This window comes from Austrofundulus limnaeus, unplaced genomic scaffold (genome assembly GCF_001266775.1).
Source record: "Austrofundulus limnaeus strain Quisiro unplaced genomic scaffold, Austrofundulus_limnaeus-1.0 Scaffold752, whole genome shotgun sequence".
NCBI lineage: Eukaryota > Metazoa > Chordata > Actinopteri > Cyprinodontiformes > Rivulidae > Austrofundulus > Austrofundulus limnaeus.
Window position 1 is genome coordinate 7,193 of NW_013953154.1, and position 17,171 is coordinate 24,363.

Consider the following 17,171-nt stretch of genomic DNA (forward strand, 5'->3'; position numbering starts at 1 on the left):
ACACACACACACACACACACACACACACACACACACACACACACACACACACACACACACACACAAAGGCAAATAAGGTCCAAATATGATCATAATGAACAGAAATTGTGGTGAATTTGAGTGCAGCCTAATTGAATAATGGTGATATCAGTGCAGGAGTGGGAGTGTGGAGTGATTTACTGCACAGAGGAGTGTGCTTATCTCCCTCTCCGTCCTATGCAGGAAACACTGGGATGTCACCAGGCAGATTAAAAGCTTGGCACAGCTGAGACAGAGAGCTCAAAATGGACGGGGTGGGGACCTCTCGCTGCTGTGTGAGGAGTTTTGGAGGGGAGGGGACGGTCGGTCGTGTGACCTTAGGAGTCCTGTTTGGCAAGGTTTCATTCAAAACCTAGGAATTCCACTGGATGTTAACATGGGGGGAAAAAAAGATTGACCATCATCTAACTTGGATGGAATTTTGAATAGTAAGCATACTTTTGTCTCAGCTTGGGCTACGTTGTTTTGGTTCCAGCAAAACTCAACCCCAAAGGAAAAGTGGAARTCATCAACATTTTTGAGCGTATTTAAAAAGAAAAAAGTGAACAATCGTGATTTGTAGCTTGAAGCCGAAGCGAGATTATATTCAGAATATCCACTGCCCACCTTTTAATGAAAGAGAGTTTCAATAAAATGTTTTGGTCACAGTATCGCATCTAATTTAATTCACAACAGCTGCAGTGGAAGGAATTTTAACKTTTTTTAAGGGTTAAAACTGAGTCAGCTATTCTAGTTTACACAAGACAACAAAGGCTAGAAGGCTGGTTACACAAAAGCAAACTGCAGTTATTTCTAATGTGCCTACAAATGCCTTTTTGCCACTTTAAGCAGGAGCTACTGAAGACTCTGCCTCTTGAACKGAGACAACACACGCGGGCTGAAGAGAGAGCTGCCTTGCTGGGAAAAACAGGGAGACAGATCTGGAGGAGCAGCTGCGTAGAGGACACTGGGCCAAATATAGAGAGGGAACAAGGGCCAAAACATATCACACATTTTTTCCCATTAACAGCATAGGTTTGAATCTATCATGGCGCCAATTAGTTGCAGTATAGGTCCAAGAGCTTAAAAATAGAGCGCGGCTGAAGTGGCGAGAGAACCGGAACGCCGAGACAGATCTCTCTGCTGTGGCGGAATGTGATTTGACTTGTAATCAAGAATTAGAGAAGAGAGAGAGAAAAGTATTCATATCACCAGCTGGTTTGTTGTGAACGTGACGTGGAAGGTTATGAAACAAATAGGACTTGTCACGTTTCGTGCAGAGGTTCAGGTCAATCCTATTTTCAGTCAGATTCAGGTGCGTTTGGCAGTATTTGTGCCGCTCTATCAGCGCGTCCAGCTGTTTTTGACCCTCCCGCTTCCAACACTTCTTATCTCTGCAGCGGTGGGCTGGAATGAGGGGCATGCAGGCTTCAGGCCTACCTGTTTACGCTCAACGCTTCCTCCATTGTTCCCCCCTCGGCTTCCTTTGCAGGATTTTTCACATTTTTGTGCTTCTTGTTGTTGTTTTGGGAGCAGAAAGTGGACTCGGCTCGTGGGAGTCTCCTGTGGCATTCCTGGATGTCTGTCTTTTCGGGCTCAGCAAGGAATTCTTTCCTACAGCKCATATCTCTTTCGTATACACCTGGGATATTTTTACAGCAGTAAACTAAACACTACGACAGAGTGGAATCACTTTATCCTTTTATGCTGAGCGGATATTTGATAACTTTTTGTAAATGCCTTTGACTCCTTCAGTTCAGCCCCAGGTTTACTGTGGAATGGAGTCATCTCTTGTACACTAATCTCTTTCAGGACAGAAATAAACTCACTTTAGTTTTGGTAACTGTTATGCAACTGTGGATAGTTCACGGTAAAGGATACTCGTGACCAGTTAATACCCTGCAGTAATGCGGTTCATCTAAGTCTCCACCACTGCTCTAAACTTAATTGTGCTTCTAGAACAAGAACAGTGTTGTTTGTGTGTGTATTTTTGTGTGGGCTATAACAGTCTGCATTTGCTATTATAGGCGCATTCATCTTATTTATAACTTTCTTTACAGTCATGTCAGTGTGTCCTCATGTCYCACAGTGTGTGAGAAACAATCTAAAACTAAATGACATTTTGAAAATTGTATTTCATGTTTTTTAATAGTACTRATTCATATTATTTAAGTGTGATTTGTGCAAAAGTTATGAGTAATTTTGTAGATAGCTCTTTAAAGAGTTTCATTCTAACCAGATTGAGGAGCTATCAGCTAGTCTGAATGGACCAAGAAACAAACTGGACGAGGCCTTCAAACAACTCTAATCACTAACATTTTATAGTGGTACATGTGAATGTTATTTTAGAAACTTTTGTCCTTCATAATACATGGTTATTTACATAACATTACAGTTGTTCAAGAGCCCAAATAGTGGCAGCAGCTAGCTGTAGCACWMCCAGTGTAGCTTAGGACACTTCCATCAGGAATATAATATTCCTGCTGGAACGTCTATCTATTTCAAAAATTATATCGTATAACGTGAAGGTTTATAAACGATTGCAACATTTTTGTGTAGGAGTTTTATGACGGCAACAATTTACTTTGGTTTTGAGCAGTTAGCTTATTTAACTGGTCAAATCCTACTGAGAGCACAGATCGCTTTTTCAAAGGCCCGGACTTGAAGGACACCTAACATGCATGTTTTTGGACTGTCGGAAGAGGAGTACCTGAAGAAAACCCATAGAAACATGAGAGTTTGCAAACTCCACACAAAAAAACCCCAGACCCATCCCGAGGCCTGAGCCTCGCTGTGAGGCAACAGGCTGACCACCAGCCTGTCGTGCTGCCAAAATTAAACTCTATTTCTCCAAACTGAAAATAAAGAGATAACTGATTTTAACTACCAGTTAAAAAAGGGAACTATCCCTTTAAGACAAGCAAATGACTTCATTCTTTCTTGAAAACAAGTGCTCTTCTATGAGGGTCCCGAGAATCAAGAACACCTTAATCCTAATTACCTAAAGAGGCCTTTAATAAGATTACGAACCTGTTCGAAAATTTTCAACCATCTGCTCTTCAGAAAACCTTTTTCACATTTTGTTTCTAAACGTTCCTGTTTTTACTTTAAGGCAAGTTAGTTAAAAAATATTGGTTTAAAGCATTTGACATTTTATGCATGATTTTTCTTTGCCCTTGGCAACACATTTCCACATAAATGTGTCTACATGCATGTGCTACAAGCCAAATTTAACCCAGTGAGTATTTTCTGGGGGTTTGGGATCTCTTCTTCTGTCTGTTATGATAGCTCTATATTCATCTGTGTGACACACCTTTCTAAAGAGGATTTTCAAGCTTTGCACCTGCAGTTGAGATTAACTCTGAGCAAAGATTAAGCAAATTACCAATGATGGCGTCTCCTAAAATAAACTCTAACAGTGCAGTTAGCTCAACAGCGGTCGTGCTGTAGAGCACGAAATAAAGTGTCATGGATCTTTTTAAAACTTTGGGGATTTTTTTTTCCACAATGCTAGTGAAGGTGAGTTTATTTTTCAAATACTGCAATTTTATATTTGTTTTCAAAATTATTTACATTTTTATATAATGTTAGATTTTGGTTGTCAATTATGTTCTAGTTTCTCTACAAATATTTAGACTTGAAAAATGTAACTAAAGCTAAATGAAAAAATTAAACCTAAAAAAAAACTTTACCTAAAATGTATCAACTTACAGAATTAATTAAAAAATAATAATTATGAAATATGTCATTGAAATAAAACATTTAACCATAAAAGCACTTTTTGAGTTAATATCTAAATAAAAATGCCTTTTCCCAGACCAGGTCAGACTGTAGGTCATCTTACCTGCCACAGTCCAAGAGAGTCAACAACATGTTTACACGACGTCATTCACTTGCTTATACAAGCTTTATCTAAGCTGCCTTTAAACAGTGACATATTGTTTAAGTGCTAACCTCTAAAATACCATTCTTTTTAGCACAAATTAATACTGTTTTTCATAAACTGTTACAGCATTGTCTAAACTGATTTTTTTTTTTTACATATCTCACATAATTTTAACTAAAAATACATCAGGACGGCAAAAAGCATGAATAATTTAATATGAATAGCAACAACAACAAAAGAGATTTTACCAGTTCTGCTTGTTTGAACACAGCAACTGTAGATTGCATTGTCCAAACAAACAGCAATTAAAGGCTTAGCAATCCTTGAAGGAACCTGAATCAGCTGATGCCTTTTATATCAGAGTGTTAAACTATAATCATCTTACAATGAGACGAGACAAAGTTAAAGTCATTTTGGCCAAACTTTGTAAATTAATTTATATATAGATAAAAAGTTCATGAGATATTTAATACCACAATGGACAAACAGACTCAGAGGCACAAACTAAATAGGCAGTAAAAAGGTAGTTGTTTTTGTTTGCACAAGGTAATAAGCTACTTAAGATGACCATTTTCACGGCTGGGTTTATTGCAGTGGCTCAGGAAGTGGGGGAAGCAGAGGACATTTCAAAAGTTTACACTGGTGTTAGAAGCAGCAGCAGCAAATGAGACAAAAGAATAAATCGTCGTTGTTATTTTAAGCTAAATGTCTAATTGTTTTCTCTTTTTTTCTCCATTTGCAGACAGTCAACGACGATGAATGAAATAGGGCTCAGGAGACCCCTCCCTGACAGGTCATCGGGGAGTGGGCTCACGTTGGACACCATTCGTCACCCAAGTGTCATCAACCCCATTCTGTCAAAACGGGTTTGCTTCTACAAAAGTGGAGACCCTCAGTTCAACGGCCTGCGAATAGTCATCAACAACCGTACTTTCAAAACCTTCGAAGCGCTCTTGGACAGTCTCTCTAAAAAGGTCCCCTTGCCGTTTGGGGTGCGGAACATCACAACTCCGCGAGGGGTTCATGGCATCAGTACGTTGGATGAACTTGAAGATGGGAAATCTTACATCTGCTCGGACAGCCGTAGTGTCAAACCCTTCGATCTGGCCCTGGCTCAAAGAAAGCTGCCACCTTGGTACCACGCCAGACCTGTCAGCTCTCGTCGCAGGACCYGGCAGTTTTTTCCAGCCAGGAAAAWCATCCACAGGCAGGAGCCGATTGTCATACACACGCCAAAAAGACTTGTAGTTTTTCGCAATGGAGACCCTTCTGTAAAGCACACAGTTGTGCTTCACAAGAAGACTAGACCTAGTTATGAGTCGATCCTGAACTATATCTCAGAACTGATGCAGTTTCATGTGAATAAACTACATACACCGGATGGCAGACGTGTAAGTGTTGGTACAACTCAGAAAATGATGCATGTGAAAAGAAAATATACAGTGGAAACATTCTTAATTATTAAGAAAGACCTTTCATGCTAACAAAACAATACTGACCCTAAAGGACTTTGCATGAACTTAAACCTGGCATGAAATCGTGGTCACACAAGGACAGAAAGTTATAAGCTGCTTTATCCTGAAATACTACACTGTGAAGCTTCAGGCATACGATTGACTATAAAGTCATGGTTGCTTTGCAAGATACCATTGTGGCACTTTTTAAAATGTACTGCTTTGTTTATTTTCTGTTTGCTTCAGGTTGATGGTCTTCCAGGTTTGATTTTGTGCTCTGGGACAGTGGTGGCTGTAGGCAGGGAGCCTTTCAGGCCTGCAACATACACGGTGCAGAAATCTCCAGCTTCAATGAGGTGGCATACCAACCGAAGGGGCATCAGACGACAAAAGGCTTTAAACGGTATGCTTAACAAAAATTTAATAGGCACCTAGATCTTTTATGTAGTTAATGGGAGAACTGAACTGTCAGTTCTCTTGAACTCTCAAGAACTGTCAGTCTGATGGGCTCTTATGTCTATGACATGATGTGTCTGCAACAATCGACCTGCTCTCAAAGGATAAAGCTTGGGAAAGTGCTGAGTTGATAATATCATACGTAATACAGTAGATGACCTACATGCAAGCTCCACGGGGCTTCTGGTTAGTGTTCCTGAGAACTATTCACTCATTCTAACTTTGTTCCTTTTTTCCCTTCTCCTTTCATGCTTCACTTGGATTCTCTTCAATCTTCCTGAAATCTCTGGACCTTTCGTCTTGATTTTGCTGAACATTTTTTGGTCTTTTGGCTGACTTCAAAGCTAAAAAGAAGTCACCATCATATTCTTTAAAGTCAAGAAATTTCTCCGCATCTTCTGAGCGGTACATTGTTCATCAAATTCATAACAGCCTTGCGGAGAGTTCATGCGACCTGCCCAGTAACCTCGCTAACTCTGTGGATTTGGACTCAAATTGTACAATGGAGTCTGTAGCGGGAACTGAAGGTGGCCCCTGTCCTGGCAATCGAGCTGGAGAGCAGGACTGCTCTCTAGCCAATGATGACAACATTGAGAAGTCCTTCAGGGTGAATCAGGACGGTAGCATGACAGTGGAGATGAAGGTGCGGCTGACGATTAAGGAAGAAGAAACTGTTAAGTGGACTACCACACTCACACGCTCCGCTGCAGCTGACCAGCCCAGTGTGGCCTGTTTACCGGAGTTTGAGGAAGAGCAAGAGATTTATTCAAATGAAGCAAATTCCCATAATTCACCAAGTTCTGCTGCTTCCACTGAGAACGTCAACAAGGACAGAACTAAAGATGATAATGACGGTGATCTACCATCGTTGAGCAATGAAGCTTTTGGTGAAAGGTGTCATGAAGAGAATACCAAAAACCACACAGATATGGTGTCGCCCAGGAGAGTCCCTACCCCAGGATGGACGAAAATGAGCAAAAAACAAGCTTCTGTGGAGACCATTAAATCTGCTACAGTGAATGGGGTCGAAGAAGGAGAGGTGAGCTCTTATTTCTGCAGAGAACAGACAGAAAACAAGACAACGACAGAGCAGTTCTGCATGGTTAATCAGAGCAGCACAAGACCAGTACCCAAACCAAGACGACTGGGTTCTGTTGATATCAAAAGTAGAGACAGCTCTGCTTTTAAGTCAAGTGAAATGACTGAAACCATGCAGAATGAATTCAGCAAAGAGGAGATCACTGAAACAGTTTTGCACATATACGAACAGCAGGCTTGTCAGGATAATTTCCTTTCAAATGTTTGCACACAAGACATGTCTGTATCTGACAGGACTTTAGGGCCAACTACTTCAAAAACTGGGCAGCTTTCCTCGAATAATACATTTGAACCAGAGTTCTGGGGGCCTTCAACTGCCTCTGAGTCTGTTAGTATCAGGCTGGGTGATAGCATGTCTTTAAAATCAGACTGGCACTCATCCCTTCTAAAAACTGATGCAATTCAAGGACGACCATCTAAGAATCCTGCAAAAGGCCACATCAAGCTCAAACGCACAGAAGCCATGAGTGCCGCCTCAAAATCTAAATTAATCAGCAAACACGTCCAGCTGGTTGTGACACCAGGAAAAAGACAAAAGAAGAGTTATAAAAGAAGAGCTGTGAAATATAAAAAAGTTAAACCTTTCTCCAGCGCAATGTTCATCAAGAGAATTTATGGGAATAAAACCAGTTCAGGGAAAAAGTTGAAAAAAATGAAAAACAAACCAACACTAAATGGGGTGATGAAGGAGAGTGTACCAAAACCAGATGCTACAATTAAAACTTCCTTTAAAGATTCAAACAGATCATTAAGTTTAAAAGAGAAGAGAAGCAAACACATTTCTTTTAAAACAAGCACTAACTTTAGTCAACCTCGAGGAATACTGACTCGACAGAAATCAATGCATACTGAGAAAAAGACTGAAATCAAGTCATCTGATATTAGTAGAAGCCTTTCATTGTCCCCTTTTAACTCTTCCAGCTCTGCTACTAAGGAGTATGTAGAGAATTGGCTTGAGAAAGCAGATTTGAACCTGGCATCTGTTGCAAGAGCTGAAAATGTTAGCTGTGAAGAAAGAAAAGAGGTGACGCTTTTGAAAGAAAAATTTGAAACTACTAAAACTCCACAAAAAACATCAATAAGACAATCTGTCAAACTCAGAGAACAATCTTTTGAAAACAAATCAAGTCCATCAGTAGATAAATCTGTATTTAGCCATCCAACCACAACTAAATCAGATAGCTACGATAGCTTGGGTCAGAAAAACACTCAAGCAAAACCTCTCTCGAATGGGATCTGCTCTGAAATAACTGGACCAACAACTCAAAGCTTAGCAGAAATGAACTTGGGTAGTGAAGAGGAAAATCCAGAAACAACTACAGATATATTTTCTATGGAGCTGCCGCCACCACCACCTGAGCTATTAAACATTGAATATTTCACACAAGATGCTCCATCAGCTYCCAGCAGCTCTTTATACAGGCTCTCATCAACAAGCAGTCAATTATCAGAAAGTTATCCGTTATCTTTGAGTCCGTCTGATAAGGCCAAATCACCAACTGATGATACAACAGAAACAATGGCACCTCCTCAGACTGAAAACCGCTCCACGCGGCATGGGACAGGATTATCCAGAACTTCATCCATTAAAAGAGCTCCTTTGGTCAGTAACAGCTCTCTTGAAAGGAAAATGTCTTTCAGAAAGGCTTCTTTGGATTTATACACTTCAGGTAATGATGCCACTCCTAAGATGACCACAATGTCCACTCCCTTCAACACAGTGGGAGATGAAGTGCCACCATATGGGATGAAACAATCACTGGAAGGCCCCCTGGGGGAGACCCAGCATCCAGTTTCAGATCTGGGCACGGAATCACTTTGTTCATCTGCTTCCCCAGCTAGTTTAACATCTAACCAGAGGATGTCATCTGCCAGCATTCAATCCAGCGAGGCCTCAAAGTCTAGCAATATCCAGGTTAAAGAATCAAAAATGGCTAAAACATCTCAAAAAGAGGCACCATCACCTAAAAACTTGACAAAAAAAGCTAAAGTAAAGCACAGCCCATCTCCAGAGGACAGATTTTCAAACAAGAAGCCTTTAGTTGAACTTCAGAATACCTCTCCTAACTTACCAGTCACCAGCCACACTCTGGATAAAGTCGTTCTTCCAAARATTGGAACAAAAGGACACATAGCACCAAAAGCTAGCCCTTCAACTGAGAGAAAACATCATAAACCCAAAGAGCTCCAGAGAGCATCTGCATACTCTCAGTCTTTGGATGGGGTGTCACCACCTGTCAGACACAAATCAAGTGGAAAGTTTCTCTCCGGAAGCCTCTCTTTAGACAATTCGTCAGAATCTCAGAATAAGACCATAAAGAAAACATCATCACAAAGACAAAGTCATCAAACACCACAGTCAGGAAAATCAGCAAGTGAAATGAAGTTTGGTGATAATAAGGCTGGGTCAGACATACATGTAAAGCCACAGCCATTAAACACTGTAAACCAGCCAAACATGAAACCAGTCRTCGAGAAGGTATGCAGCTCAATAAAGTCAATAAGGCAAATCACCCAGAAAAAGCGTCCATCATGTCTGGAGAAATCCAACAGCTTACCTGACTTCTCTTCTCATGTAGCCTCAACGTTTGGCTCCTCATCAAAAGCTCTTCTTGCATTCCTGGCCGTTATGACTTTAAAAGAAGGCTTAACTAACCTAAATACAGATGAGCTGAATGCCAACGTCAGTTGTGCAGAGGCTTTAAAAATGATCGATTCCCTCCAAGAAATTGCCAACATTGAAGATTCCCACAAACTGAAAACTAGTTTGTCCAATTTACAACAGTCTACCTCAAAGCAGCTCCTGCAAAGCTGGAAAGGCTTTCAGGAACTCGGTGAACGATGCAAAAGTCACAGCTCATCAACAAATGTTTCAGAGGTGGGAATGACAGCTGAACCTGGTCCTGAAGGAGACTGCATCACTGAAGAAACTGTTATCAATGAGATCATAAACAACTTGGACATTCCTGAGAAACTCAAGGAGGAGTTGGCATCAATGTCAGAGGGTGCAAAAGGTGAGGGCGACCATGAAGAGAAGTCTGTTGAAACGCTGGAGCTGGCGGCAAATCAAAACAACCATGACAACTCAAACTACGTCCCTACAAAAGATACAGTTTCTGAAGATGGTACAAGCATTGTCGATGTGCGATCCATCATCAAAAAGTTCACTAACATCAACCAGCCAAAACCATCTGAAATTATGTCAGAGACTGTAAAGCCCAAACCAACTGGCTTGGAAAATCAAGAAAAGACCAGCAAAGGCTGCTTGAATTCTGTGTCTGAAGACCAATCAGATGAAACCAGTTTTAAACAAATGACTCAAGAAAGACAGCTTCACTGTAAAACAGTCACAGACTTGCAGTCATGTAGGGATGTGACCCATCAAGAAAATCAGATAAAGCAAAAGCAGCAGCAGGGTGACATAGAAGATAAATTACCATCAGAACTGACAAAAATAAATGGAGATGTAAGCAGTAAGAAAACACTTATAAAAGAAAGTTGCATCTTCAAGACAGAGGAGCAGTACTTGGAATGTAGACAGCTAAAGATTCAAACCCCTGTTAATGAGTTACCCCAAGATAAACTAGATTCAAACAAGGAAGCACAGATGTTTTCAAAAGAGATAAAGCAGGATGAAAGTGAAAGTGAGGACTTGTCTAATTTGAAAAATCAGTCTGCAGAGAAGCAAGTGAGCACAAATTATTATGTGGAAGTGAATTTGAAAGACAAGAACGGCATATCCAACTCAGACATCAAATGTACGACCTCTGAGAGTCAAATGTACAGCATGGGTTTGAATGTTAGTACTGATGACAGTATAGAGAGCGCCGACTCTGAAAATCCATCTTCAGAGGAAGAGCAGCRAGTGGTTGACTGTAAAAAACTGCAGGTCATTACTGAGGAAAGTTTGTCTTGCAATGAGGAGGAGCAGGATGAGAGGCCCGTTCATGACTTTCCTAATTTTGGGGAACAAACAAAACAAAGGAAAGTGTTGGCAGTTTTAAGAGAAGAGACAGAGGAAGTCATCTCAGAGGGTGAAGCCGAAATCCCAAAAAGTCAGACTACTCTTGATAGAGGTTTGAGCAACTTGTTAAAAAATCCAAATGTATGTACCATCAATGATGACAGCAGTTTGATAATGTTTGAAAATTTTGAAAAAGTTTTAGGGTTGAATAAAAATGATGACAGTGGGAATGACCACAGCAGCTGTGAAGAACACGCTGATGGACTAAAAAGTGAAGATGAACACATCAGCAGCTCAGCTGAAGAAGAATTGAGCTATAAATTGAAACCATTCAGCCCAGAGGAGGAACAAGCCTCTGTGAACAAAAACACAGAAGAAAGCCACACACGGCAACAAGAATCTCCACCGACAACACAACCAGAAGGAACAAACTGTGCACAGGGGGTGGAAAATCCTAAACAACCATCTGAAGAAATTCTCACCCAGTCTGTTGCAGAAAAAGTGATTCTTCTGGAAAGGCGGGTGTCCGATGCTCAGAAAGCAAACAACACGCCAAAATGTTCCACCATCAGACGTTTCTCACAAAGAAAGGTCCCTGTTGAGTCAGAAGATTCAGCTTCTGAATCACCCACAGCTGAGCTGCCACTGTGCACCCGATCAGCCCCTCAGTCATCTTTATCTTTCAGCTACGACTCCAGTGGGGTTGTAACCACAGAGCCCGAAGGCAGCCGGGTCAGATCCATCAGGGACATGTTTCTAGCCAAGAGCGCTACAGACATCCAGCAGAAACGCTACGCCAGCACAAACTCATCTGAGCTGTCCGAGTTAAGGGTGGGGAGCTCCGACAGCGGTGGCTATCAGTCTCAGACGTCGGGTGAACTGTCCAGCGGAGACGATGATTCAGCAAGGAAATCCATCACTAAAGGCTTTGTGAGGAGGACTATCCAAATGCTGTATGGCAAGAAAGAAGCTCAACCAGAGGAAACAAGTGAGAGASCCCCGTCTGAGCCAGATCAGAGAAAAAAGCAGCCCTCGAGCATCTTCTCTCCCTTTCACGCAGCCAGATCCAAAGCAATGTCTGAATTGTCTTACTTCAATTCCACCAACGCACTGGACACCTTCAGTGAAGCGACAAGATGCATCGCTTTCAACGCACAAGTGGGGCCTGGAGACAGTGTCCCTATTGATAGTGGGCGATGGCTTCTCAGAGAAAACACATCAATGCGAAAGTCGGTGTCTGATCCAGTTGGAATAAACAAAACCTTTTCAACCAGTCCTCAAGATACAGAACTACACGAAGACGTAGAAGCAAACACTCCATATTCTCTTTTCAGCGCAAAGCCAGAACTGGAGGTAGAGACAAACCCACTGCATAGAAAATGTACCTACTTCTCTCTCCCACATGCGTCTGAATCAGAAACCTGTCAGGACGACCTGAGCACAGCGAGCAGGAGCAGCATGAGTGGAGAGAATGCAGCCGAGGCAAAGGACGCTTCAGAGGACAGCAAATCATGGGCAGAGAGAAACGGCATTCTGCCGAGTGTTGGCGCCCCTGACTTTAGGATGAAGGATAACAAAGTGCACCCCTTGGTAGAGCTCCCGCCTGAGGGCGAGGTTGTACTGGTGCAGCCTGGGAAAGGTCAGGGAATAGTTAACAGAAGGCTTCAAGAACCCGATGTTTTAGATTTGTTGTATAATTTTTGTGGCGCACATTGTCCCGTACTGTGAGATCGGTTTTTACGAACTATCCTAAAACATCCTCCAAGTTTGTTTCACTTGAAAAAAAGTGCACATTGGGTTTCAGTCAAACAAATTTTCTTTGGTGCCTACATTTTTATGTTGTCATGGCCTTAGAAGAGTACCCTACCATATGTCAACTCATTTCAGGAAATTACTGAGTACATGTGCTACAGTATTGTGTGAAAGCCTTGAAGTCAGTTATTATTTCTTTCCATTTAGCTTCAAAGGAGCCAGACTGTCTTATTTCTTGTAGTTGTCTTGATCAAAAGTTCTTTTGGCTTTCTGAACATCTTTCAGTTCTTTTACACTTTTTTCACCCAGTGTCTGACAACTTTACCATGTTTGTTTACATTATGCCACTCAACTCTAATTTATGAATCATTCACGTGTAACAATATTCCAAAATTACTTTCACTGCATAATATGTGACCCATCATATCGAAATGAGGATTTAGTCAAATTTGGTCAAAATGACCTAATTACATTTTCAGATTATTGGCTTTAAAAGCTACKTTTTGATACCTGGATCATTCTGATATCATAATTAAATCCATATGACTTAATTTGTCTTGTTGGTTACAATAATACTTAAATATTTGGTCTGAATCCTAATTTGATGTCATTTTAATGAGGATTTTTTTGATGTCCTTATAAAGAGGAAACCTCAAATTATATTTGAATACTGATATTTCCCAGCTGAAAAGAAACAAAACTTTGCTAACTCACAGGGAAAATCTCAAAATTTTAAGGCGTTTTCCCTCAAAATCAGTTTTTTTTGTTGCTACTGCTCAATAAAGTGCTTCAAAATTTTGTTTTATGATTATATTTCAGACAGTTCATTCAAACGATATATTGATAAGGCATTTATTCATTATGTTTTAACAAAATGCCATTTTTGTTAACATTTTAATCAAAACACTATATTTGCCTATTTCTCCATGTACCACCTTTAGACTTAATCCTCGTTTCGACGTGATGGGTCACATATGATGTTGCTGTCAGATACAAGTGTTGGAAAGAAAGTCTGAAGTGTTGATCAAGAGCATTTACTAGAAAGTCTGGTTCTCTGGAAGCAAATTAAAAGTGAAATTAAGAGTGGTTTAAGACTTTTATGCGGTACTGTATATGTTAGGAGCTTGTGACACAGATTTGCTTTGTTTTTGTCTAAAAGTAAGAAACGTTTCATCTGTTTTTCCAGAGCAGCTGTTTTCCACTTACAGGTTGCGTGTCAACAGTACAAGAAGCCAGAGTATTACTGTAATCTTGTTTTAAAACTCTAAACAGATCAAGTCTTTGCAGATGTCAGAACACAAGGCCAAATTGAGCTGCACTAAGAGTTGGTCTCCCTGTAGATGTAGCTCAGGTTTGCCCTGGAGCTGTAAACTGTAGCTTTGTCTAAAATTTAATTGTTTTGAGTAGCCGAACATGTACAGAAAAGTCTGGCATTAACTGTCAGAAACAAACGGTTTCATGTGTTTCAATCAGGCAGCTGTAACATTTTTATCTTTTTAAATTCATGTGTAATAAAAGTGTGTGTTTACAATCGCCTGTTTTTCTTGACACGTCAGCCAAAACACATTTGTATTTATTTATTTTTTGCCTGAGATGACCCTGTAAAAATCAGAAATACTAGGGTGGACTTTTCGAGTTAAATATACCTTGACCCTGTTGTTTCCTCTCCCTGATTCATATCAGATCTCTGAGGAGAAGAGAGCGGAGACCTCTGTTTTCTCCCCCCTCTGTCTGAGGAAGCATTCGTGTTGTTCTAAGATTGTTTTTTTTCTTAGAAGTTGCCAACGAGCCGGCCCATGTTGTGACAGGAGCGTTGAGGAATGTGCTAACAGGGGTGGTGTTTACATCTGCTGCAACAAAGACAAAAAAAGAAAAGCATGACAGAAGCAAGAAAATTCCCACAATTTCAATTAACTCAAGTGTACCACAAATTGTGATGTTTGTTTATCTTTAGAATATTATTGCAAAAAAAAAAAAAATTATGACAACGGCCACTAGATGGCAGATTTTATACAACTAATACCCACTTGGAGCAAAAATCTTTTCTGTTGTTTATTTAAATAAATATTTACATACCAGCTTCATATAAATCAAGTTTCATTTTCTTACACAAAACAACTCTAAACGCTTTAACAATGAGGAAGAAAATAAAGTATGATTAAAATAATGCTGTTAATCAGTGTTGATCTAAACTTTTGTGTTGGTCATTATAATTCAATCAAAGACTGAACCTGTCTGATATTTACTGCTTAAATATCCTTTTACACAAGAAGCTAAGACCTTCCTCATCTTCTGTTATAAATCTTGTTATAGTATGCATAAATCTACATGATTACTTGATATACATTTTAATTTGTTACTAAGGAATAAGAGGATGATTCTCTAGGCTAACTGAATAAAAAGCTAAATGCTGCTTAGTGAGACAATATGGCAAAGATGTAAATAAAAACATCTAAAATCAAACATTATTCATTTAGGCACAAACAAAGTAGTGAGATTTAAAGACAAAGACTCGTACTACAGACTGCAGTTTAACACCCACAACTCTCCGTCTACATCTCTGCGCCTTTTAAACATTAAAATACAACTTGAGACTATGGCGGCATCAGTCATGGAGAGAAACAAGACGCTCATCATCACTCCCTTACAGGTACAAAAGTAAAAGAGTTTGCTGAAAGTAAAAAATAATATGCTCTTTAATTCTATTGCTGTCAGGTCATGCATGTAAACATTTTGATTTTAATAAAACCAATTGTTTGCTTAAAGAAAATAGTCTTTTAAAAATACTTTTCAGGGAATATTTAAATTGATGACATTTCTCAACAACGATTTGTTGTTTTTAATCCTGAGATTTGAACCAATGACCGGCCTCTCAGAGGAGGAGTTTCTCTCCATGTGTTAAATTTAACTTTTTTTTTAAACACACAGAAGAGTGAGTGTGCACGACAGACAAATGCATCGTTTCTTCTCCTGCAGAATGTCATACTGCTTGAGTTTTGGGTTGGAGCGAGCGTGGTCCGCTTACAAAGTTGTAAACTAAAAACTGGGAGGTGCCAAAATAATGCGAGGCAAAAAGTTTTCCATCAGGAGTGGGGTCTGAGAACGCGATCTCGTCCTTCCTCAGGTAGGAACCGTATATGAAGTTATTCCTGTGTGAAGAAAAACATCAATTATATGCAGCTTCTTTTAAACAAACTCATAAATTCTTAGCAGATGGACTGACCTGAGGCACTCGATCATACGTGTGGCGATGCCTTGGCGTCGCATCATACTGGCCACCCAGATGCGACTGATGCCGCAGATCGCCGGCTCTGGTGTGGTGGAGCAGCACCAGGCTTTCTGACGTTCAAATAACACCTTCTCCCCCTCAGAGCCCTCAGGAAGAGGCTCCTCAATCACCCTGTACCCCTGCGAGCAAAACACCAAGCTCTGTAATTAAATCAACAAAAACACATCTGTGCTGATTGAAGCCTGCAGCCTCTCACCTCCTGGATGTGCTCCGCTATGAGGCATCCAGCCACTTTCTTATCAACAGAGATGAAGAGGAACGTTTTGGTCTTAGAGGGACACTTTGTCTCCACCTGTTGGAAGCCAAGGTCATTGTCCACCATCTCCCTGATCTCTTCCACCTGAGAGAAATAAAGTCAAAAAACCATCATCACGACAGCAGACTGAGGTCTCAGATATCGTACGTACATGCAGATATTTAGCTCCACAACTCTTCATGGTACYAACATACCTTCTTTAAAGCATATTTGGGATCATCTGGCAGAACCAGAATGATCTTGCCATCAGGATACTCTGCCAGGATCCTCTCTTTTTTCCACCCCTGTAAACAAAAGACAAAATTCATTTGTTTTATATTTTTGACTTTCTTTTATAACCCTAAACACAGAATGACTATCTCTCAGTTAAGATTCAGGACCAAGACAAGAGGCTGATCTCAAACGATTATTTTTAAAGAGCGGAAATTCGTCTTTCAAAAAAATATGTAATCATGAACAATCATTGTTGTATTCAGCCACTTTAAATGTGATGTGAAGTCAGAACCGATGTGGAAGAAAAWGTGTTGAAGAGAGCTCATACCGAGAAGGAATGTCACCTACAACCTGCAGTTGCTGCTGCACAGGTGTTGTTTCCTGTTCTGTTTTATAAGTTGAACGACAATGAAATCTGCACAGAAGATGACTGAGACTTACAGTTTTTAGTTTTTATTACTTTAAAAAATATATATAAAAAACAAAGGCCTTATATTATTAGAAGGAACACACATTGTGTGAGTTTTAAATGAAGATTGTTTTACACGTGACCTCAAACTTGCATAAACAGTTAGTGCTTGGAATATGTGTTGTGATGCTCAGCTGCAACCATGTCTAAGTTCACTATCTGAAAATCGCAACAAGTTTTAACGGGATCCATGATTAGTTGTAACATTAGACTTTATTTAATAAACATACACTCACTGGCTACTTTATTAGGTACACCACGCCAGTAACGGGTTGGACCCCCTTTTGCCTTCAGAACTGCCTCAATTCTTCGTGGC

General features: G+C 40.3%; 2 protein-coding genes across 3 annotated transcripts in view; one reads left to right on the forward strand and one right to left on the reverse strand.

Annotated features, from left to right (window-relative positions):
• Positions 1-3,436: 3,436 nt before the first annotated feature.
• LOC106532330 (oxygen-regulated protein 1) lies at positions 3,437-13,105 on the forward strand. Its single transcript, XM_014028362.1, has 4 exons — positions 3,437-3,537; positions 4,647-5,295; positions 5,605-5,761; positions 6,159-13,105. Exons 2-4 carry the CDS (start codon positions 4,660-4,662, stop codon positions 12,602-12,604), a joined length of 7,239 nt encoding a protein of 2,412 aa, XP_013883816.1. The 5' UTR covers positions 3,437-3,537; positions 4,647-4,659; the 3' UTR covers positions 12,605-13,105.
• Positions 13,106-14,538: 1,433 nt separating this feature from the next.
• The window catches only part of LOC106532323 (uncharacterized), a 14,870-nt gene continuing 12,237 nt past the window's right edge, over positions 14,539-17,171 (reverse strand). For both annotated transcript variants that reach the window (XM_014028356.1, XM_014028355.1), the window contains exons 7-10: positions 16,368-16,457; positions 16,114-16,257; positions 15,852-16,036; positions 14,539-15,777 (exon numbers count right to left, since the gene is read on the reverse strand). In XM_014028356.1, coding sequence (XP_013883810.1) covers positions 15,609-15,777; positions 15,852-16,036; positions 16,114-16,257; positions 16,368-16,457 — 588 coding nt within the window. In that variant the 3' untranslated portion in view covers positions 14,539-15,608. The remainder of the gene's footprint in view (positions 15,778-15,851; positions 16,037-16,113; positions 16,258-16,367; positions 16,458-17,171) is intronic.